At 49.7% G+C, this 24,372-nt stretch overlaps 1 protein-coding gene across 3 annotated transcripts; it reads right to left on the bottom strand.

The window, feature by feature from the left end:
* Positions 1 to 968: 968 nt before the first annotated feature.
* On the bottom strand, positions 969 to 23,807 carry ASMT (acetylserotonin O-methyltransferase). 3 transcript variants are annotated; one of them, XM_054472630.2, is made up of 9 exons: positions 23,598 to 23,666; positions 15,624 to 15,798; positions 14,622 to 14,751; positions 12,005 to 12,073; positions 9,443 to 9,561; positions 9,041 to 9,122; positions 8,523 to 8,665; positions 2,861 to 2,983; positions 969 to 1,247 (listed from the first exon to the last, which is right to left on the bottom strand). In XM_054472630.2, exons 1-9 carry the CDS (start codon positions 23,664 to 23,666, stop codon positions 1,036 to 1,038), a joined length of 1,122 nt encoding a protein of 373 aa, XP_054328605.1. In that variant the 3' UTR covers positions 969 to 1,035. The 3 variants fall into 3 exon arrangements, with proteins under 3 accessions (XP_054328605.1, XP_054328606.1, XP_054328607.1); XM_054472631.2 differs by lacking the exon at positions 9,041 to 9,122 and having other exon boundaries at positions 8,523 to 8,663; positions 23,598 to 23,807; XM_054472632.2 differs by lacking the exons at positions 8,523 to 8,665; positions 9,041 to 9,122 and having other exon boundaries at positions 23,598 to 23,733.
* Between the last annotated feature and the right edge of the window lie 565 nt (positions 23,808 to 24,372).

The following is a 24,372-nucleotide window of genomic DNA, read 5'->3' as shown; positions in this document are numbered from 1 at the left end:
TCACCTGTGTCTGTGTCCTCATGTGGCATTTTCCCCTCTCTTCTGTGTGTTTCTGTGTCTCTTGTTTTCTTATAAGCACATCAGTCATATTGGATTTAGAGCTCATCCTAATGGCCTCATCTTAACTTGATTTCATCAGCAAAGATCTTACTTCTAAATAAGATCCCATTCACAGGTTCCAGGGGCCACAGCCTGGACATATCTTTTGGGGAACAGAATTCAACCCACAACAACTTGGTTTGACGATTATTCCATTTTGTTGTGTTTTCTCATCTTTTTAGTTGAAAAAAAAAATGTTTAGACTGAGAGTAAAGAAAGTACCAAAATAATCTAAAATGTACACTAGAGGAAAACAAGAAGTAGAAAACCTTGTTGACATCATGGAAGAGGCCCAGGGAGAAATGGGTATGAGATTGGTAGGAGGGAAATATTTTCCTCTTCTGTAGCATCTTCTGCTGATTTCTCTGTATCCACAGATGGGGCGTGATCTAATCTGGTGGCAAATGGCTGTGTTCTCATGGTGGCTACATGAAAATATCTGAGTACAGATCCATACAGGAGAGACAGACGGGACTGTCTGAGGCAGAAAGAGAGAGAGACAGAAAGCCTCACCTTTCTCACTGTTGAAATGGCATCACTAATGAGTCACAGAGCTGTGCAAGGCAGCCTGAAAGGAGAATCTCATATTTCATAGACACCTATAGTTGCTACGTCCAAAACCAGTGCCAAAGTTCTGTTCAGGGTGAAGCTTCTAACAGACAACCCTCAAGGTGAACACTGCAGTCCCATGTTACAGCATGAAGGGGACCAAAACTTTGCCTACAGTCAATGTCAAAGCTGAGCTCACACCCCCATCAGCGTGGTCCTCAGTAAAGCCTGGGAAATAATCTACAAAGTAGAAGCAGTCCAACCCTGTCCACAGAAGCCTCCAGTCACTTATTGTGTGAACACCAAGAACAAGAAGCCACTGGAGATACATCTCTTTATTATTATGTCTTGTGTGCCTTGACGGTAGTTCCAGATCACAAGAAAAAGTTATTTCCTGGCTAGAATGGCATCATAAATGGCTCCTGTTTTCTTAAACTGGAAGTCTCTGAAGCCAGCAGAAGACAGGAGCATGTGGTAGTGGGTGGGGGTCCTCTCCTGTCCTTCCGTCTGCACAAGCATGTTCAGAGAGTAGAGCTGCGTGAGCAGAGGACCCCGCCTGTCTTCATCCAGGAGGCTTTCAATTACCAGAATGCCACCACCTAGAAAGGGAGGGGCACAGTCCACATCACACACAAACACACAGACAGACTGTGCCAAAGTCCCAGTGAACCATAAGGACAGCCGGGGCACTGTCCCCATCACACACTCAGAGGCTGTGCCCACGTCCTCATGGATCACCAGGATGGGTGGACCTCACAGGACGCTGGGACACTGTCCCCATCACACACATAGAGGCTGTGCCCATGTCCTCGTGAACCATCAGGATGGATGGACCTCACAAGACACTGGGACACCGTCCCCATCACACACACACATAGAGGCTGTGCCCACGTCCCCATAAAGCATCAGGATGGGTGGACCTCACAGGAGAGCTGGGACACTGTCCCCAACACACACACAGAGGCTGTGCTCATGTCCTCATGGACCATCAGGATGGGTGGACCTCACAGCAGAACTGGGACACCATCACGAACATACACATGGAGGCTGTGCCCATGTCCTCATGAACCATCAGGATGCATGGACCTCACAGGACACTGGGATGCTGTCCCCATTACACACAGAGGCTGTGCCCATGTCCTCATGAACCATCAGGATGCATGGACCTCACAGGACACTGGGATGCTGTCCCAATTACACACAGAGGCTGTGCCCACATCCTCATGAACCATCAGGATGGGTGGACCTCACAGCACACTGGGACACTGTCCTCATCACACACACAGAGGCTGTGTGCACATTGTCATGAAGCATCAGGATGGATGGACCTCACAGGAGAACTGGGACACTGCCCCCATCACACACAGAGGCTGTGCCCACATCCTCATGAAGCATCAGGATGGGTGGACCTCACAGGAGAACTGGGACACTGTCCCCAACACATACACAGAGGCTGTGCCCACGTCCTCATGAAGCATCAGGATGGGTGGACCTCACAGGAGAACTGGGACACTGTCCACAACACACACACAGAGGCTGTGCCCACATCCTCATGAACCATCAGGATGGGTGGACCTCACAGCACACTGGGACACTGTCCTCATCACACACACAGAGGCTGTGTGCACATCGTCATGAAGCATCAGGATGGATGGACCTCACAGGAGAACTGGGACACTGCCCCCATCACACACAGAGGCTGTGCCCACATCCTCATGAAGCATCAGGATGGGTGGACCTCACAGGAGAACTGGGACACTGTCCTCAACACATACACAAAGGCTGTGCCCACGTCCTCATGAAGCATCAGGATGGGTGGACCTCACAGGAGAACTGGGACACTGTCCACAACACACACACAGAGGCTGTGCCCACATCCTCATGAACCATCAGGATGAGTGGACCTCAGAAGTCAGTGGGGCACTGTCCTCATCACACACACAAATACTAGCCTAATTCTGAAAGAATTTCATCAAAATGAGGCCACTGAAGTTTCAGAGGACCTTTCACTTTTTCCATCTTTATGTGGTTTTATCAATAGAATAGAAATTAGGACCCTATTTATTGCAGGTCGTTATCTAAAAGGAAAGCCATTGGGCAGGATGTCTACACTTACCTGTGGGATGATTTCAGTGTCTGCCTTCTGAATGTGACTCCTGCAATTCTGCCCCAAGTCACAAGCACACGCTGAAATGCAAACCCCACAACTTACCTGGCTTGCAACTGTGGTAGATCCTCTCCAGCAGGTGTGAGCACTTTCCGTCTGCCCAGTCGTGGAGGATCCTGGCCAGGATGTACAGATCTGCTTCCGGAAGAGGGTCTTTAAAGAAATCCCCTGGAACACAGGGCAGGCACCCTGAGGTCAGCCTGCAATCCAATCCCATTTGACTAAACCTATTCCAGGCACAAAAGGTCACCTGAATGGGTCAAACCTTTCCCACGTTTTCCAGGCTAGTGACCTGCAGACCTAGACTTGAAAAACAAAAAGGCTCAGGAGAAAGATAAGAAAATACTGAATGATAAGTGTGGCCTCTTTCTCTCCTTCTCCTTTAAAAAAAAAATCATAATATGATTTCTTTCTTTTTGTTTTTTGTTTGTTTTTTGAGATGGAGTTTTGCTCCTGTCGCCCAGGCTGGAGTGCAATGGTGTGATGTCTGCTCACCGCAACCTCGACCTCCTGCGTTCAAGCGATTCTCCTGCCTCAGTCTCCTGAGTAGCTGGGACTACAGGCACGTGCCACCATGCCCAGCTAATTTTTGTATTTTTAGTAGAGACAGGATTTCTCCATGTTGCTGAGGCTGGTCTCGAACTCCCAACCTCAGGTGATCTGCCCGCCTCAGCCTCCCAAAGTGCTGGGATTACAGGCATGAGCCACTGTGCCTGGCCCATGTTATCTCTTTCTTTCTTTCTGATGTCCCCTGCAAAACTACAGCTGCTGATATCACCCAAAGCTGCGGATTCCAGGAGTCCCTGGGAATTCGGTCAGCAGCTCCTAACTGATGAGTTGAACTGAACCTACAGTCAAGACCTGTTCTCCACATTTAAAGTAAATACGCAAGACTGACCCTTTATGTGTGTGCGATGTCAAACACTCAAGTCTCGTCATAGTTTTCCCGCAAAATTATAAGGTGCCAGTCTTGGGAGAGATCTTGGTGAGCTCTGTGCAGTAAATAGTTAGCTCAGGCCAGGCACGGTGGCTCATTCCTGTAATCCTAGCACTTTGGGGGGCCGAGGCAGGTGGATCACGAAGTCGGGAGTTCAAGACCAGCCTGGCCAAAATGGTGAAACCCCATCCATACTAAAAATACAAAAATTGGCTGGGCATGGTGGTGGGCGCCTATAATCTCAGATACTTGGGAGGATGAGGCAGAGAATTGCTTGAACCCAGGAGGCAGAGGTTGCAGTGAGCTGAGATCGTGCCACTGCACTCCAGCCTGGGCAACAGAGCGAGACTCCGTCTCAAAAAAAAAAAAAAAAAAAAGGCCGGGCTCAGTGGCTCACACCTGTAATCCCAGCACTTTGGGAGCCTGAGGCAAGCAGATCACGAGGTCAGGAGATTGAGACCATGCTGGCTAACACGGTGAAACCCTGTCTCTACTAAAAATACAAAAAAATTAGCCAGGCATGGTGGCAGGCGCCTGTAGTCCCAGCTACTCTTGAGGCTGAGGCAGGAGAATGGCATGAACCCGGGAGGTGGAGGTTGCAGTGAGCCGAGATCGCACCACTGCACTCCAGCCTTGGCGACAGAGCGAGACTCCATCTCAAAAAAAAAAGAAAAAAGAAAAAAGAAAAAAAAGAGTTAACTCAGGCCAGGCACGGTGGCTCACCCCTGTAATCCCCAGCACTTTGGGAGGCCGAGGCAGGTGGATCACGAGGTCAGGAATTCAAGACCAGCCTGGCCGAGATAGTGAAACCCTGTCTCTACTAAAAATACAAAAAATTAGTCAGGCATGGTGATGGGCGGCTGTAATCTCAGCTACTTAGGGGGCTGAGGCAAAAAATTGCTTGAACCTGGGAAGCAGAGGTTGCAGTGAGCTTAGATCACGCCACTGCACTCCAGTCTGGGTGACAGAGCGAGACTCCATCTCAAAAAAAAAAAGGGGGGGCGGGGGTTAACTCAGCAGGCCTGTGTTGTCCAAACCCTCCACATTCTAAAGAGAGGATTGGCATTTTATTGGCAAGTCTAATCTCTAAGAATGTCCTACCCCACAAGGGTATCTTTGTTCAGCTGGGTCTCTGGGCCACCCAGGATAGTTTGTACTAACAGTGGGATTTACTATAGGAGCTTTGAGCAACAGGATCACCTTGGATGTCAGGGCTTACGGAGGCTCTTCAGGCTGGCAGTGAGTGGTGTGTGTTGTCAAACCTTGTTGTTGGGGGAATTAATTGCTGTCCACAGCTCCACTGGGAGAAGACAACCAGAAGCTCACGTGTTATTTCTCCCGAACTCTATCCCATGCTCCTTTCTCCTTTGCTGATATGCATCTGTATTCTTTCATTGTCATAAATATAACTATGAGTAGGATGGCTTTTCTGATCTCAGTGGGTCCTTCTAGTGAATTATTGAAACTGAAGGTAGTCGTGGAGACCCTGGCCACACCCCTCACTTCAGAAATGATATGACTGGCTGGGCACGGTGGCTCACACCTCTAATCCCAGCACTTTGGGAGGCTGAGGCGGGTGGATCTCCTAAGGTCAGGAGTTTGAGACCAGCCTGGTCAACACGGTGAAACCCCATCTCTACTAAAAATACAAAAAAAAGGCCAGGCGCGGTGGCTCATGCCTGTAATCCCAGCACTTTGGGAGGCTGAGGCACGCGGATCACCTGAGATCAAGAGTTCAAGACCAACCTGGCCAACGTGATGAAACTCCATCTCTACTAAAAATACAAAAAGGCTAGGCATGGTGGCTCACACCTGTAATCCCAGCACGTTGGGAGGCCAAGGCGGGCAGATCTCCTGAGGTCAGGAGTTTGAGACCAGCCTGGTCAACATGATGAAACCCCATCTCTACTAAAAATACAAAAATTACCCGGACGTGGTGGTGCGTGCCTGTAGTCCCAGCTACTTGGGAGGCTGAGGCAGGAGAATGGCGTGAACCTGGGAGGTGGAGCTTGAAGGGAGCCGAGATCTGTCACCGCACTCCAGCCTGGGCAACAGAGTGAGACTCCATCTCAAAAAAAAAAAAAAAAAAATTAGCTGGATGTGGTGGTGCATGCCTGTAATCCCAGCTACTCGGGAGGCTGAGGCAGGAGAATCTCTTGAACCTGGGAGGTGGAGGTTGCAGTGAGCCAAGATCCCACCATTGCACTCCAGCCTGGGCAACAAGAGCAAAACTCAGTCTCAAAAAAAAATGAAAAAAGAAAGAAAAAAGAAATGATATGACTGTGTGTCACGGAAGTTAGGCAGTTTTCCTGGAGTCTCATGGTAAACGGAAGTCACATACAGGCTTCCAGATTTCAAGCCTGGATGCTTCCCTTTAAACCATAAGGTATCCTAACAGTTGTTGAGGTTGCAAAACCATGAACAAAAAAACATTTTCTCTCAGGTCCTATCCAACCAACAAGCCCTGCTACAAACTCTTTTTTTTTTTTTTCTATTTTTGAGACAGAGTCTCACTCTGTCGCCCAGGCTGGAGTGCAGTGGCTCGATCATGGCTCACTGCAGCCTCCACCTCCCAGGCTCAAGCAATCTTCCCACCTCTGCCTCCCGAACACCTGGGACCACAGGTGTGCACTGCTACACCTGGCTAATTTTTTTTTTTTTTTTTTTTGTAGATACAGGTTCTCACCATGTTACCCAGGCTGGTGCTGAACTTCTAGGCTGAAGTGATCCACCCACCTCAGCCTCCCAAAGTGCTTGGATGACAAACAAGTCACTGCACTGGGCCTTACCTCTTTTTTTTTTTTTTTTTCTGAGATGGAGTCTCCCTCTGTCACCCAGGCTGGAGTGCAGTGGTGCAATCTCGGCTCACTGCGAGCTCCACCTCCCGGGTTCATGCCATTCGCCCGCCTCAGCCTCCTGAGTAGCTGGGACTACAGGCACCCGCCACCACGCCTGGCTATTTTTTTTTTGTATTTTTAGTAGAGACGGGGTTTCACCGTGTTAGCCAGGATGGTCTCGATCTCCTGACCTCGTTATCCGCCACCTTGGGCTCCCAAAGTGCTGGGATTACAGGCGTGAGCCACCGTGCCGGGCCTGGACCTTAACTCGTAACACTCTTAGAGAGTAGCATGAAAACAGGACAATAGACGCTGTAATAGGAAATCTTAAAGCGTTTTCCAACTCAGGACCTCGGCATGCACTGACTGTTCCTAAAACAATGCTCTATTTTTTTTTTTTTTAAGATGGCGTGTCACTTTGTCTCCAGGCTGGAGTGCAGTGGCGGGATCTCGGCTCACTGCAACCTCCGCCTCCCAGTTCAAGCGATTCTCCTACCTCAGCCTCAAGTAGCTGGGACTACAGGCGCCCGCCACCATATCCAGCTAATTTTTGTATTGTTAGTAGAGACGGGGTTTCACCGTGTTAGCCAGGATGGTCTTGATCTCTTGACCTTGTGATCTGCCTGCCTTGGCCTCCCAAAGTGCTGGGATTACAGGTGTGAGCCACTGTGCCCAGCCAACAAGGTTGTTTCTTTCACACAAACCGGGTTCTTCTCATCCTTCAGATCTCATCTCAGCCTCCCATGAGCAAGCTATTTACATTTGGTGTTTTCTCCATGGAATGAATACAACTCAGCCATAAAACGGAACGAAATAATGCCCTTTGCAGCAACTCGGATGGAGTTGGAGGCTGCTGTTTTAAGTGAAGTAACTCAGGAATGAAAAACCAAGTATCAGATGGTCTCACTTATAAGAGGGAACTAAGCTATGAGGATGCAAAGGTGTATGAATGATACAGTGAATTTTGGGGACTCAGGGTGAAATGTGGGAGGTGGGTGAGGGAAAAAGGACTCTCAAAAAAAAAAAAAAAAAGAAAAAGAAAAAGAAAGGCCGGGCACGGTGGCTCACGCCTGTAATCCCAGCACTTTAGGAGGCTGAGGCAGGCAGATCGCCCGAGGTCAGGAGTTCGAGACCAGCCTGGCCAACATGATGAAACCCTGTCTCTACTAAAAAAATACAAAAATTAGTCAGGTGTGGTAGCAGGCACTGTAATCCAGCTACTCAGGAGGCTGAGGCAGGAGAATTGCTTGAAATGGGGAGATGGAGGGTGCAGTGAGCCGAGATTGTGCCACTATACTCCAGCCTGGGCGACCGATGCAAACTCTGTCTCAAAAATACATAAATAAAATAAAATAAGTTTTTGAAAAGACTACACATTGAGTACAGTGCACACTGCTTGGGAGACAGGTGTAACAAAATCTCAGAATTCACCACTAAAGAATTTACCCGATCGGGCACAGTGGCTCATGCCTGTAATCCCAGCACTTTGGGAGGCCGAGGTGGGCAGATCACCTGAGGTTGGGAGGTCTAGACCAGCCTGGCCAACATGGTGAAACTCCATCTCTAGTAAAAATAAAAAATTAGCCGGGCGTGGTGGTGGCTGCCTGTAATCCCAGCTACTCTGGAGACTGAGGCACAAGGATTGCTTGAACCCAGGAGATGGAGGTTGCAGTGAGTTGAGGTTGCACCACTGCACTCCAGCCTGGGCGACAAAGCAAGACTCTGTATCAAAACTAATAATAATGATAATTGTAAGAAAACTATGCCTACACCCAGCTTTCCATCCACCATGAATAACAGACAGTGTTGACTTGAGGGTATTGTCAGGAGCGAGAAGGAAACCACATCACATCCTCATCATTTCCCAGAAGCATCCAGCCCCCCTGGAGAAGCCGTGAGACACGTCTCTGCTTCCCCACAGACACAAACACACCTTCCTGGAAGTCAATCTGTTCTTCCTCCTGGAATGAGAAGTGCTGCTTTGCCGTCCACACCACTTCTGGGATGTCAAAAACGGTGACCTTACATCCAGGGTACAGGGACATGCATTCCTTAGCCACAGCTCCAGCCCCACCTGGAAGGGGACACAGCTTGTTTGACCCTCAGAGATAAACCTGAGAGACGTCGCTCACCCTCCACACACCATTGACCCTCCACACCCGTGAAGGGTCCAACCCAGGAACTTGGGTCCTTCCACCCTGTCTGGTCTTTTTTCTTTTTCTTTTTATTGTACTTTAAGTTCTAGGTTGCATGTGCAGAACATGTACTTTTGTTACATAGCTATCCACGTGCCATGGTGGTCTGCTGCACCCATCGACTCCTCATTTATATTAGCTATTTGTCCTAATGCTCTCCCTCCCCCAGCCTCCCAGCCCCCCAGGCCCTGACAGTCCCTGGTGTGTGATGTTCCCCTCCCTGTGTCCAGGTGTTCTCATTGTTCATTTCCCATCTATGAGTGAGAACATGCGGTGTCTGGTTTTCTGTCCTTGCGATAGTTTGCTGAGAATGATGGTTTCCAGCTTTATCCATGTCCCTGCAAAGGACATGAACGCATCCTTTTATTTATTTATTTATTTATTTTTGAGATGGAGGTGGAGGTTGCAGTGAGCTGAGATCGTGCCATTGCACTCCAGCCTGTGTGACAGAGCAAGACTCCATCTCAAAAAAAAAAAAAAAAAAAAAAGACATTGCTAACGCAGTCTCCATAGAGAACAGGAGACACAGCTCTGAGGTTTTGGGGGCAGGGGGTACTTACCAAGCATCAGAATTGAGAAAATAAAAGGCATTTATAACACATTCCCCATACAGAACAGGAGCCACACCTCCGAGGTATTAGGGGTGAGGCGTACTTACCACCGAGATCACACATAAGCGGGAACACTGACAGGTCAAAGGCGGTCAGCACGCTTCTCCCGTTGACGCTCCAGACCTCCTGCAGAGCCAGCATGAACTGTAGCCGCTCGCCCTCGGACCTGGCGTGCAAAACCACGCTTGTCAAGAGGGTGAGGATCCGGGGAAGCGTCCAGAGCAAGGGCGTACATAACCCCCTGTTGAGAACGGAGCTCTACCCCACAGGTGCACCTGGAAGGCTTGCATTTGGGAAATGGAACAGGAAGTCATTCGGGATGGGGGAACCGTAGGTCAGCCAGCAAAGTGTACCCAGCTCTGGGAAACCTGGAGTTGATTCAGAACAGACGATTGTTCGCTGGATGGGAAGGGATTTCTATCCGAAGAGGAGTTTAGATGTTTTCTAAGAAGAAGGTCAATCATATGTTCCCCCATCCACAGAGCCCAGCTCCAGAGGACAAATCCAGGAAGGGGGTGGGAGGTGCACACATCCTGGGGAAGAGGCCAAGAGGGAAAGGTGCAGACAGAGGCGGACAGGGCTCTGGTGCTGGAAGCGTTTCCTGCTCCTCCTCCCCACAGCTCCCTCTCTCCTCCTGTCCTCTCTGCTGCAGGGGTTTGCCTCAGAGTAGCGAGGGCTGAAAAATTGCCTCTTAGGTACCAGGGACACTATTCAGGTGATGGGTACACTAAAAGCCCAGGCTCCACGCTGCAACATGTAAGCATGGAAGACCCGGGTACTTGTGCCCACTAAACAGATACATATATTCACATATACGTACACATGTATATATATATATATATATATAAAGAAAGGAAGGAAGGAAGAAAAAAGAAAGAAAGAAAGAAAGAGAAAGAAAGAAAGAGAGAGAAAAAAGAAAGGAAGGAAGGAAGAAAAAAGAAAGAAAGAAAGAGAAAGAAAGAGAAAGACAGAAAGGAGGGAGGGAGGGTGGGAGGGAAAGAAGGAAGGAAGAAAGAAAGAAAGAGAGGAAGGAAGGAAGGGAGAGATGGGTGACGGAGGGAGGAAATGAAAGAGGGTGGGTTGGAGGGACGAAGGAAGAAGGACCAAGGGACAGAGGGACAGAATGAAGGGAGGGAGGGAAGGAGAAAGGGTGGGAGGGAGGGAAGGAAGGAAGGAGAGAGGGAGGGAGGAAGGAAGAAAGGAGGGAAGGTAGGAAAAAAGAGACAGCAAGCAAGCAAGAAAGATAGAAAGAGAGAGGAAGGAAGGAAGAGGAAGGAATGAAGGAAGGAAGGAGAAAGAAAGAAAGGAAGGAAGATAGAGAAAGAAAGAAAGAGAGAAAAGGGGGAAAGGAAAGCAGACCAAGGAGAAGAGAGGAGGAGAAAAGGAGGGGAAACACGGGGCATGAAAACAGAGATGAGAGAAAGGAGAAGACGGGAGAGGAGGTAGGCAAAGTGAGGGGAAGGGAGAGGTGGAAATGAAAAGAGAGGAGAGAAGGGAAGAGAAAGAAAGGAGGAAAGAGAGGAGAGAGGAAGAGGAAAAGAGGAGAAGGAAGATGAAAGGGGATGGGAGGGAAAAGGAGAGGAGAGGAAAGGAGAGAGGGAAGGAGAGAGAAGAGACAGGAGACAAGAGAGGGAAGATGGGAGAGAGGAGGGGGAAGGTGGAGAGGAAAAGACAGGAGAGAAGAGAAGGAAAAGGAGAGAAAGAGAGGAGGATGGAAGAGGAAAAGAGAGGGAACAGGAGGGAAGGAGAGGAGAGGGGAGGGGAGGGGAGAGGAGGGGAGGAGAGGAGAGGTTCGGGGGCAGGCAAACCACTCAGCCATCTCCTTGTCCTTCATACCCTTCCCTACTCCGTGCCTCAGCCAGTTGGAACACCGGACGGGCCCATCAATTCACCTCCATCTGGGAATTCTAGGTAAGAGCTTCAGGCAAAGGCCAAAGCTGTGCCCACGTCCACAAAGCAAAGTGAAGAGCTGAGGTCTCAGCTGGCCTCACCTTCACCTCTGAACAAATCAAAAACTGGGCCTCTATTTTCTTTTCTTTCCTTTTTTTTTTTTTTTTTTGAGATGGAGTTTCACCCTTGTTGCCCAGGCTGGAGTGCAATGGTGCAATCTCAGCTCACTGCAACCTCCACCTCCCAGGTTCAAGCAGTTCTCCTGCCTCAGCCTGCCAAGTAGCTGGGATTACAGGCATCCGCTACCACGCCTGGCTAATTTTTGTATTTTTAGTAGAGACGGGGTTTCACCATGTTGGCCAGGATGGTCTTGATCTCCTGACCTCAGGTGGTCCGCCCGCCTCGGCCTCCCAAAATGCTGGGATGACAGGTGTGAGCCATTGTGCCCGGCCCGTGCCTCCATTTTCTACATAAACACTGAGTTTGTGAGTAGTCCTTTGGAAGGAAGGGTCAAGTTGCACCTCCTCAGGAATCTGATCAATTTAAACATCAGACGAGCAAAATCTGGGGTAGTAGTGGGGGTGGGGGATGTTATTTTAAATTAAATGGCAACTTCCTCCTGGGTTGTGCCATTTGAGTAAATGGATTGAGTCTCCTAAGTCCTTTAAAAATAAACAGAATCTTATATGGGTTGTTGGTTTCAAAGTGATGGGTGTTACCTGTAGATGGCAGTAAAAAGCTCTTCAGCGGGAACGCCAAACGTCTCCAGGTACTGGTTCCTTCCTTCTCTAAGAAAAGAGAGGGAAGGCTGTTGTTTAACTATTTTATTTTATTTTATGAGACGGAGTCTCGCTCTGTCACCCAGGCTGCAGTGCAGTGGCACGATCTCAGCTCACTGCAATCACCACCTCCCGGGTTCACGCCATTCTCCTGCCTCAGCCTCCCAAGTAGCTGGGACTACAGGCATCCGCCACCACGCCTGGCTAATTTTTGTATTTTTAGTAGAGACGGGGTTTCACCATGTTGTTCAGGCTGGTCTCGAACTCGTGACCTCAGGTGATCCACCCGCCTCGGCCTCCCAAAGTGGTGGGATTACAGGCGTGAGCCACTGCGCCCGGCCTTATTTTATTTTATGAGACGGAGTCTCGCTGTGTCGCCCAGGCTGGAGTGCAATGGCACGATCTTGGCTCACTGCAATCTCCACCTCCCGGGTTCAAGTGATTCTCCTGCCTCGGCCTCCCAAGTAGCTGGGATTACAGTCACCCGTCACCACGCCTGGCTAATTTTTGTATTTTTTAGTAGAGATGGGGTTTCACCATGTTGGTCAGGCTGGTCTCAAACTCGTGACCTCAGGTGATGCACCTGCCTCGGCCTCCCAAAGTGGTGGGATTACAGGCGTGAGCCACCGCGCCTGGCCAGCTGTTGCTTAATTGTTTAAACCTGAGGACTTAATTGTTACACCTGACCTCTTTGTTCCTTGCCCAAATTCTTATCTAAGGGGTCTGGGGAGTAATGCTCTATAACCAGAAAGTCTCGTGACATGGGTTTTATTTAACCCTATATTACACAGCTCAGTTTCCAACCTGACTCTGGCATAACAACACATCACAGATAAAGAAGAAAATAAAAGGCTGGGTGTGGTGGCTCACACCTGTAATCCCAACACTCTGGGAGGCCAAGACGGGGGCAGACAGCCTGAGCTCAGGAGTTGGAGACAAGCCTCAAAGACAGGGTGAAGCCCCGTCTCTACTAAAACACAAACAATCAGCCAGGTGTGGTGGACGCCTATACTCCCAGCTACTCAGGAGGTTAAGGCATGAGAATCGCTTAAACCTGGGAGGTGGAGGTTGCAGTGAGTCGAGATCGTACCACTGCACTCCAGCCTGGGCAACAAAGCAAAATCCTGTCTCAAAAAAAAAAAAAAAAAAAAAGGAAATAAAAATAATTTAGCCCCAAACATGTTCTCTTTGCCATAGCTTGAAATACTCCTGTAAAGCTATCTGTTGTGGAGAAAATCTACATTCTGGAGAGAATCGCCTTCCTTTTCCTTCCTTTTTTCTGATCCAGGAGAGAACCAAGTCGGGTAAGAAACAGTAACAGTCTATTCTTTCTGAAGCCTGCTACCTGAAAATTGTATCTACATAATAAGAACCTTTTTCTCCACAACCCCCTATCTTAACCCAGACATTCCTTTCTTTTTTTTTTTTTTTTTTTTTTTTTTGAGACAAAGTCTCGCTCTGTCACCCAGGCTGGAGTGCAATGGCGCGATCTCAGCTCACTGCCACCTCTGCCTCTCGGGTTCACACCTTTCTCCTGCCTCAGCCTCCCGAGTAGCTGGGACTACAGGCGCCCGCCACCGCACCTGGCTAATTTTTTGTATTTTTAGTAGAGACGGGGTTTCACCGTGTTAGCCAGGATGGTCTCAGTCTCTTGACCTTGTGATCCGCCCACCTCGGCCTCCCAAAGTGCTGGGATTACAGGCGTGGGCTACCGCACCTGGCCACCCAGACACTCCTTTCTATTGAGTCCAGGTCCTCCCTCTCTCTTTCTTTCTTTCCTTCCTTCCTTCCTTCTTTCCTTCCTTCTCTTTCTTTCTTTTTCTTTCTTTCCATTATTTCCCTTCTTTCCCTCCCTCCCTCCCTCCCTCCCTTCCTTCCTTCCTCTCTCTCCTTCTCTCTTTCTTTCTCTCTTTCTCTCTCTCTCTGTATTTCTCTCTTTCTTTCTCTCTTTCTCTGTTTCTTTCTTTCTTTCTTTCTGAGACAGAGTTTTTGCTCTGTTGCCCAGGCTGGAGTGCAGTGGCACAATCTCAGCTCATTGCAAACTCTGCCTTCTGGGTTCAAGCAGTTCTCCCGCCTTAGCCTCCTGAATAGCTGGGACTACAGGTGCCTGTCACCACGAGGTCATCACGAGGTCAGGAGATCGAGACCATCCTGGCTAACACGGTGAAACCCCGTCTCTACTAAAAATATTTAAAAAATTAGCCGGACGTGGTGGCGGGCACCTGTAGTGCCAGCTACTCGGGAGGCTGAGGCAGGAGAATGGAGTGAACCTGGGAGGCGGAGCTTGCAATGAGCCGAGATGGTGCCACTGCACTCCAGCCTGGGTGACAGAGCAAGACTCCGTCTCAAAAAAAAAAAAAAAAACTAAGAAAAAGAAACCTTCCCTTTGGCCTCCTCCAGTGCCTCTTCACCAGCCCCTGGGGGGAGTCCTGAGACTTGGTCACCGCCTGGATGCAGCCCCCACCTCACAGCATCTGCCTGGGTGCAGCCCCCACCTCACAGCATCTGCCTGGGTGCAGCCCCCACCTCACAGCATCTGCCTGGGTGCGGCCCCCACCTCACAGCATCTGCCAGGTGGCCCCAGCACCGGTAGCTGGTCCTGCCCATGTACTTCAGCATGCTGCATTGTGATGTCGGGCTGACCGTGGTCAGGTAAGCGCTGGACAGCTCTGTGTTTCGATAGAAAGCTGAAACACACACACAAAAAAGGGAAAAAGCAGTGAGATTCGGAGTTGCTGCCGGCGGACGCTCCCCAGCTCGGCAACATCGTGATTTCAACATGATTACAACCTCATCTCTTTTTTAGAGATGGGGTCTTGCTCCCGCCTTGGAGCGGCAACACCCGTACAGCTGGAGCCTTCTATGGAAGGCACAAAGGTGACCCTGGGTGGCAAGCACCCCCGTCAGGTTCGGTTTGTACAAATCCCCATCGGGAGTTTGGGTGCAGCAAGTACAAAGGCAGATGAGCCTCAAGAGGAAACGTACATTACTTTCCACAGAATGTCTAAAATAACTATTGAGGCTGGACATGGTGGCTCATGCCTGTAATCTCAGCACTTTGGGAGGCCGAGGCGGGTGGATCACCTGAGGTCAGGAGTTCGAGACCAGCCTGGCCAACATGACGAACTCCTGTCTCTACTAAAAATACGTGGTCCAGGCTGGTCTCGAACTCCTGGGCTCAAGAAATCCGCCAGCCTGGGTCTCACACTCTGGCAGCTTTGACGTCCCCAGGGCAGAGGTCGGTAGCTGCCACAGAAACTACACGACCCCCAAACCTGCAAATACAGACGGAGTCTCACTCTGTCGCCCAAGCTGGAGTGCAGTGGCCCGATCTCGGCTCACTGCAACCTCTGCCTCCCGGGTTCACGCCATTCTCCTGCCTCAGCCTCCTGAGTAGCTGGGACGACAGGTGCCCGCCACCACGCCTGGCTAATGTTTTGTATTTTTTTAGTAGAGACGGGGTTTCACCGTGTGAGCCAGGATGGAAATGGTCTCTCTTTTTACAGAACACGTGGGCTGCCTACTTAAAATGCCTCCTTCAAAACGCCCGTGTCCTCACCTTTTCCTCCCCTCGTCTCCACTTTCAGCAGCTTCAGGGACACGCAGATGTCCAGCAGGAGCTCTGTCCCATGGGCGTTGGCCCCAACACCTGCAGCCACTGCCGCCACGTCCAGGGGCCCTGGAGCCTCGGCGAGAAGGTCAAACACGCCCAGCTCGCAGGCGGCGAAGAGAACCTTGGAGCATGAGTGGAAATAAAAGGTCAGCGCTCAGCCTCCTGGGAACCACAGTCTTAGAAACACCCCATACCATGGCAGGCTGGGGAGGAAAGCATTGTTTTATTTATATTCTTATTCATTTATTATTTTTTTTGAGAGGAGTCAAATGAGGTTGCACCACTATGGAAAACAGGCATATTTATTTATTTATTTATTTTTATTAATTAATTAATTTGTTTATTTATTTTGAGATGAAGTCTCACTGTATCGCCCAGGCTGGAGTGCAGTGGCACAGTCTTGGCTCACTGCAACCTCTGCCTCCCGGCTTCATGGCATTCTCCTGCCTCAGCCTCCTGAGTAGCTGGGATTACAGGTATGTTCCACCATGCCCGACGAATTTTTGTATTTTTAGTAGAGACGGGGTTTCACCATGTTGGCCAGGCTGGTCTCGAACTCCTGACCTCAAGTGATCCACCCTCCTCGGCCTCCCAAAGTGCTGGGATTACAGGCGTGAGCTATAGTGCCCCGTCCTCCGTCTCTCTTTTTGAGACAGAGTCTTACTCTGTCTGCCAGGCTGGAGTGCAATGGCGTGATCTCGGCTCACTGCAACCTCCGCTTAGCAGGTTCAAGCGATGCTCCTGCCTCAGCCTCCTGAGTAGCTGGGATTACAGGCATGAGCCACCATACCCAGCTAATTTTTGTATTTTTAGTAGAGACGGGGTTTCACCATGTTGGCCAGGCTGGTCTCGAACTCCTGACCTCAGGTGATCCACCCACCTCCCAAAGCCAGGGATTATAGACATGAGTTAATGCACCCAGCCGGGAGGCATTTGTAAATGAGGTTGCACCGCTATGGAAAACAGGGTGGGGCCAAGCGCAATGGCTCATGCCTGTAATCGCAGCACTTTGGGAGGCCGAGGCTGGCAGATCACGAGGTCAGAAGTTCGAGACCAGCCTGGCCAACATGGTGAAACCGCGTCTTTACTGAAAATACAAAAATTAGCTGGGCACGATGGCACGTGCCTGTAATCACAGCTACTCGGAAGGCTGAGGCAGGAGAACTGCTTGAACCTGGGAAGATGAGGTTGCAGTGAGCCGAGATCACGCCACTGCACTCCAGCCTCGGTGACAGAGCGACACTCTGTCTGAAAAAAAAAAAAAAAAAAAAAAAAAGAGCCGGGCACGGTGGCTCACGCCTGTAATCCCAACAGTTTGGGAGGCCGAGGCGGGCGGATCACGAAGTCAGGAGATCGAGACCAGCCTGGCTAACATGGTGAAACCCCGTCCCTACTGAAAATACAAAAAGTTAGCCAGGCATGGTGGCGGGCGCCTGTAATACCAGCTACTAGGGAGGCTGAGGCAGGAGAATCGCTTGAACCCGGGAGGCAGAGGTTGCAGTGAGCCGAGATCGCACCACTGCACTCCAGCCTGGGCAACAAGAGCGAAACTCCATCTCAATAGATAAATAAATAAATATAAAAATAAAATAAATAAATATAAAAATAAAATAAAGCAGTAATCAGGTAATGCCTTCAAATAATACATAAACTATAAAAAATGAATAAATCGGCACGGTGGCTCATGCCTGTAATCCCAACACTCTGAGAAGCCGAGGTGGGCAGATCACCTGAGGTCAGGAGTTCAGGGCTAACCTGGCCAACATGGTGAAACCCCATCTCTACTAAAAGGTATAAAAATTAGCTGGGCATGGTGGTGTGAGCCTGTAGTCCCAGCTACTGGGGAGGGTGAGGCAGGAGAATTGCTTGAATCCTGGAGGTGGAGATTGCAGCGAGCCGAAATCGCACCACTGCACTCCAGTCTGGGCAACAGAGTGAGACTCCGTCTCAAAAAAAAAAAAAAGAATAAATCATCCGTGCATTTCTTTTCTTGCACACATCGTTTTGGATGGGTGCCAAGGCTCAGGCAACCTTACTGATAGAAAGTTACAAACAAACCACAGGGAAAGATGGTTTCTTGAGACCACGTGTCTTCCAGGATACTCACAGTTAGCGTTATGCCAACAGCATGGGGACGGAAACACAGATTAGACCTACCACTATCTTTTTTGTTTGTTTGTTTGTTTGTTTTTGAGACGGAGTCTTGCTCTGTCACCCAGGCTGGAGTGCAGTGGTGCAAACTTGGCTCACTGCAACCTCCACCTCCCGGGTTCAAGTGATTCTCCTGCCCCAGCCTCCCGAGTAGCTGGGATTACACGCACGTGCCAACACACCCGGCTAATGTTTTGTATTTTTTTGTATTTTTATTTATTTGTTTATTATTATTATCATTATTTTTTTGAGACAGAGTCTCGCTCTGTCGCCAGGCTGGAGTGCGGTGGTGTGATCGCGCCCCACAGCAACCTCCACCTCCCGGGTTCAAGCCATTCTCCTGCCTCAGCCTCCTGAGTAGCTGGGACTACAGGTGCCTGCCACCACGCCAGGCTAATTTTTTGTATTTTTAGTAGAGGCGGGGTTTCACCGTGGTCTCGATCTCCTGACCTCGTGATCCGCCTGCCTCGGTCTCCCAAAGTGTATTAGTTGTTGTTCTTATGAAGGTTGTATTAAGATATACTCTATTCAGGTGGTATTAGCTTTTTTGTTAAACTGTTATCAATTCCTGTTTGGTTAAGGTTGCATTGACTGTTTCAGTAAGTCTGCATAAAGTTTATTATTCTAAGCTTGTATTAGCTCCTTTTCTATTAAAGTTATATTAGGCCAGGTGCAGTGGCTCACACCTGTCATTCCAGCACTTTGGGAGGCCGAGGCAAGCAGATCACTTGAGGTCAAGAGTTCGACACCAGCCTGGCCAACATAGTGAAACCCCATCTCTACTAAAAATACAAAAAGTAGGCAGGCACGGTGGTGCATGCCTGTAATCCCACCTGTTCGGGAGGCTGAGGCAGGAGAATCGCCTGAACCCAGGAGGCGGAGGTTGCAGTGAGCCGAGATCCTGTCACTGCACTCCAGCCTGGGCAACAGAGTGAGACTCGGTCTCAAAAAAAAAAAAAAAGCTATATTAATTCTTGTTCTTTAATGTTGTACGAACCTTTTTCTTATTTATTTATTTATTTTGAGATGGAGTCTCGCTCTGTCACCCAGGCTGGAGTGCAGTGGTGCGATCTTGGCTCACAGCAAGCTCCACCTCCCGGGTTCAAGGGATTCTCATGCCTCAGCCTCCCGAGTCGCTGGAACTACAGGCGCCCGCCACCACGCCCTGCTAATTTTTAAAGTATTTTTAATAGAGACGGGGTTTCACCGTGTTAGCCAGGATGGTCTCAATCTCCTGACCTCCTGATCCTCCCTCCTCGGCCTCCCAAAGTGCTGAGATTACAGGCATGAGCCACCACACCCGGTCCGTATTAACCTTTTTAAATTAGCGTTGTGTTCTGTTTTATTCAGTAAAGTTGTATTCATTCCTTTCGGGGTTGTCTCAATTAATTGTTCTTTTAAGGGCCTATTAAATGTCATCTTCTTATGGCTAAGTTCACTGTTGGTCTATGAAAGGTGCATTAACTGTTTCTGTTAAGGGTGCGCTAAGTTTGATCTTTTTTTTTTTCTGCTCCCAAAGAGTTTTTTTTATTATTATCATTATACTTTAAGTTCTGGGGTACATGAGCAGAACGTGCAGGTTTGTTATATAGGTATACATGTGCCACGGTGGTTTGCTGCACCTGTCAACCCATCATCTACATTAGGTATTTGTCCCAATGCTATCCCTCCCCTACCTCCCACTTTTTTGTTTTTGTTTTTGTTTTTTGAGACAGGGTCCCACTCTGTCCCCCAGGCTGGAGTGCAGTGGTGCGATCTCGGCTCACTGCAACCTCCGCCTCCCGGGTTCAAGCGATTCTCCTGCCTGAGCCTCCCAAGTAGCTGGTACTACAGGCGCCCGCCACCACGCCCAGGTGATTTTTGTATTTTTAGTAGAGATGGAGTTTCACCATATTGGCCAGGCTGTTCTCGAACTCCTGACCTTGTGATCAGCCCGCCTCGGCCTCCCAAAGTGCTGGGATTACACGTGTGACCCACTGTGCCCGGCCAAGGTTATACTAAATGTTATCTTCTTAAGGTGATATTCACTCTTGGTCTACGAAAGCTGCATTAGCTAATTGTTTCTGTTAAGGGTGTACTAAGTTTGATCCTCTTAAGGTGGTATTAACTCTGCATTAACTCTGGTTCTGTGAAACTTCTGACAACTCCCATGACATGGTATCGTGTGCCGTAAAGTAAGTGTTCTTCCAAGATTTAGAACCCACCAAACCACCTCCCTGAACACCGCTTGACCAGCGACAGGCTTTGAATGAGCAGTCAGTAGCCCCAGCGGGAGGCCTGTGGTCAAACGAGGCAAAGGTAGCAAATTACTGTTGTCTGGGACAGTAACAGAAAACCCACCTCTACTAAAAAATAGAAAAATTAGCCAGATGTGTTGGCGAGTGCCTGTAATCCTAGCACTTCGGGAGGCTGAGGCAGGCGGATCACGTGAGGTCAGGAGTTCGAGACCAGCCTGGCCAACATGATGAAACCCCGTCTCTACCAAAAATACAAAAACTTAGCCGGGCGCGGTGGTGGACGCCTGAAATCCCAGCTACTCAGGAGGCTGAGGCAGAAGAATTGCTTGAAACTGGGAGGCGGAGGTTGCAGTGAGCTGAGATCACACCACTGCACTCCAGCCTGGGCAACAACAGTGAAACTCCATATCAGAAAAATAAATAAAAATAATTTTAAAAAAATTAGCCGGGCGTGGTGGAAGGCACCTGTCATCCCAGGTACTCGGGAGCCTGAGGCAGGAGAATCGCTTGAACCCGGTAGGCGGAGGCTGCTCTGCGTATCGGTGGCTGGGGAATAGGTATTTCTAACCCTTGAGGGCCTAGGGATAAAATTCAGGGGCTCTACAAACTAGGAAGGAGAAGAGACTTCACTCTAATTTTCACTACCTCTTCCTAAGATGTGGTATTCCCTTCAACCATGAGTGTGCTTGCAAAACACAGCCATGATACCGGAACCTGTAGGAGCCAGGCACGGTGGCTCACGCCTGTCATCACAGCACTTTGGAAGCCGAGGTGGATCACCTGAGATCAGGAGTTTGAGACCAGCCTGACCAACATGGAGAAACCCCGTCTCTACTAAAAATACTAAATTATCTGGGCGTGGTGAAACCTGTACTCAGGCTCACACCTGTCATCACAGCACTTTGGAGGCTGAGCTGGATCACCTGAGGTTGCGAGTTCCAGACCAGCCTGACCAACATGGTGAAACCCCGTCTCTACTACTAGAAGTATAAAATTTTTATACTAGAAGTATAAAAATTAGCCAGGCAAGGTGGCGGCCGCCTGTCATCCCAGCTACTCAGGAGGCTGAGGCAGGAGAATCGCTTGAACCCGGGAGGCAGAGGTTGCAGTGAGCCGAGATAGCACCCCTGTGCTCCAGCCTGGGCGACAAGAGGGAAACTCTGTCTGAAAAAAAAAAAAAGGAAAAAAACAAACAAAAAAACCGGTGGCCTGCTGACAGAGAGAAACCGCAGATATTTTGAAGTCACATGAGATTGGTTGCAGACGTCTCAAAATACCGTCAGCACACAACCCCCTTTCACGATGATGCTGGTTTTTGGCTTTTGTTCTGAGACAGAGTCTCACTGTGACACCCAGGCTGGAGTGCAGTGGCATAATCTCGGCTCACTAGGCTTCAGCGATCCTCCAACCTCAACCTCCCAAGTAGCTGGGACTATAGGTGTGCACCACCCCCCCTGGCTAATTTTTAAAATATTTTTGGCCCGGCACGGTGGCTGACGCCTGTAATCCCAGCACTTTGGGAGGCCAAGGCGGGTGGATCACGAGGTTAGGAAATCGAGCCCATCCTGGCTAACACGGTGAAACCCCGTCTCTACTAAAAATACAAAAAATTAGCCGGGCGTGGTGGCGGGCGCCTGTAGTCCCAGCTACTTGGGAGGCTGAGGCAGGAGAATGGCGTGAACCTGGGAGGTGGAGCTTGTAGTGAGCCGAGATCACCCCACTGCACTCCAGCCTGGGTGACAGAGCAAAACTCCGTCTCAAAAAAAAAAAAAAATTGTAGAGATGGGGGGTCTCACTATGTTGCCCAGACTGGTCTCGAATTCTTGGGCTAAAGCGATTCCCTTGCTTCAGACCCCCAAAGCGCTGAGATGACAGGTGTCCCCGCTGAGCCCAGCCATCATTAACCCTTTTCAAGCATAATTCAGGGGCATTTAGCACATTTGTGATGTTGTACAACCACCACATCTGCCGGGTTCCAGAACATTGGCATCACCACAAAAAGGGACAGTGTCTCCGTTAAAGACTCCCTCCGCAGTCCTCCTCAGCCTCTGCAAACCACCAGTCCACTTTCCGCCTCGAAGGATTTGCCTGCTCTGGACATTTCAATGGCTCACGCCTGTAACCCCAGCACTTTGGGAGACTAATGTGGGCGGATCACTTGATGTCAGGAGTTCGAGACCAGCCTGGCCAACATGGTGAAACCCCCGTCTCTACTAAAAATACAAAAATTAGCTGGGCATGGTGGTGGGTGCCTGTAAGCCCAGATACTCGGGAGGCTGAGGCAGGAGAATAGCCTGAACTCTGGAGACATAGGTTGCAGTGAGCCAAGATCATGCCACTGTAATCCAGCCTGGGCCACAGAGCAAGACTCCATCTCAAAAAAATTAAAAAAAAAAAAAAAAAAAAAAAGGAATGAGGTGTTGCTTCCCTGTGGGTGAACCCTGAAAAAACTCTCCTCTATTATAAATGCACAGTACAATTATTTACTGGGTTAATAAACAACCACGCTTCTGGAGGCTGGAAGTTCAACATCAAGATGCCAGCAGGCCAGACTGGGCAGCAGGCCAGCCTGGGCAACACAGTGAGACCCTTTGCAGCAGGCCAGCCTTGGCAACACAGTGAGACCCTTTGCAGCAGGCCAGCCTGGGCAACACAGTGAGACCCTTTGCAGCAGGCCAGACTGGGCAACATAGTGAGACCCTTTTTTTTTGAGATGGAGTCTCGCTCTGTCATCAGGCTGGAGTGCAGTGGCACCATCTCAGCTCACTGCAACCTCTGCCTCCCAGGTTCAAGCAATTCAGCCAAACCTCCAGGTCACCCCTGTCCCTACTCCATATACCCCTGTCCCTACTCCATATACCACTCTATCATGAAATGTTTTTAAAATTTCAACAGTTGCAGTTCAATAAAAATTGTCTTGTTTGTAATCCTATGTATTTCATTTAAGCTTTATTTCTTTTTTGTTGTTCTTGTTGTTTGTTTGTTTGTTTGTTTTGACACAAAGTCTTGCTCCGTCGCCCAGGCTGGAGTGCAGTGGCACGATCTCGGTTCACTGCAACTTCCGCCTCCCAGGTTCAAGCAATTCTCCTGCCTCAGCCTTCCGAGTAGCTGGAACTACAGGCACCTGCCACCACACCTGGCTAATTTTGTATTTTTAGTCGAGATGGGGTTTCTCTGTGTGTGTCAGGCTGGTCTCGAACTCCCGACCTCAGGTGATCTGCCCACCTCAGCCTCCCAAAGTGCTGGGATCACAGGCGTGAGCCACAACGCCCGGCCCAATGTACTTACATATACTGATTGATGTCTCATGTCTCTGTAAAATGTATTGAACCACGCTGTCCCCCAACCACCCTGGGCACATGGCTTCAGGAACTCCTGAGGCTACGTCGTGGGTGCACGTCTTTCACTGTGGGAAATAAACCTCCTAAAATGATGGAGACTCGTCATTTTTCTTGATTGACACTCCCAACAATGGAACGTGAGTGTGATGAACGGAAGTCTATTCCCCCTTGTCCCACAGAGCTTATCCTACCTGGGACACCATGAAGCCGTTGGCGTACTCATTAAGGAGTCGATAGGCGTGGTCCTCTGAGGATCCCATCTTGTCTCCAATCCAGCCGTGGCTTCCGGAGCCTCTGGAGCGCTTGCTTCAAGGAGCACGGAGCCTGCTGGCAAGCCGGGGACGAGCCACCTGCTCACGGCTGCTGCCTGACTCTCCCTGCTGCCTGCCCGGTACTCAAACAAAGACGGATCACTCTAGAAATGTTCATTAACCTTATTAGGGGATCACAAAGCGTGTGGGAATTCCCTGGCTTTCTGGGCACCCCTCCGCAGCCCCAAAATAGTCTGCATCAGGCCCCCCCGAGCCCTTGACTCATCAGCTGTAGAACTGATCCCAAACCAATATGCTCACCCATCATTAGCACTCATTAATCGTCTTATGGATTGAACAGGTTCTGTATTCATTTCTGGGGGTCGTGCGAATTTCTGCAAACTGGGTGGCTCAAAAAAACAGTTGTCTCACGCTTCTGGAGGCTGGAAGTTCAACATCAAGATGCCAGCAGACCAGACTGGGCAACAGGCCAGCCTGGGCAACACAGTGAGACCCTTTGCAGCAGGCCATCCTGGGCAACACAGTGAGACCCTTTGCAGCAGGCCAGCCTGGGCAACACAGTGAGACCCTTTGCAGCAGGCCAGCCTGGGCAACACAGTGAGACCCTTTTTTTTTGAGATGGAGTCTCGCTCTGTTGTCAGGCTGGAGTGCAGTGGCACCATCTCAGCTCACTGCAACCTCTGCCTCCCGGGTT

The sequence above is a fragment of the Pongo pygmaeus genome, chromosome X (assembly GCF_028885625.2).
Source record: "Pongo pygmaeus isolate AG05252 chromosome X, NHGRI_mPonPyg2-v2.0_pri, whole genome shotgun sequence".
NCBI classification, from domain to species: domain Eukaryota; kingdom Metazoa; phylum Chordata; class Mammalia; order Primates; family Hominidae; genus Pongo; species Pongo pygmaeus.
Note: the sequence above shows the minus strand (reverse complement) of the source record. Positions and strands in the feature narration are given on the sequence as shown.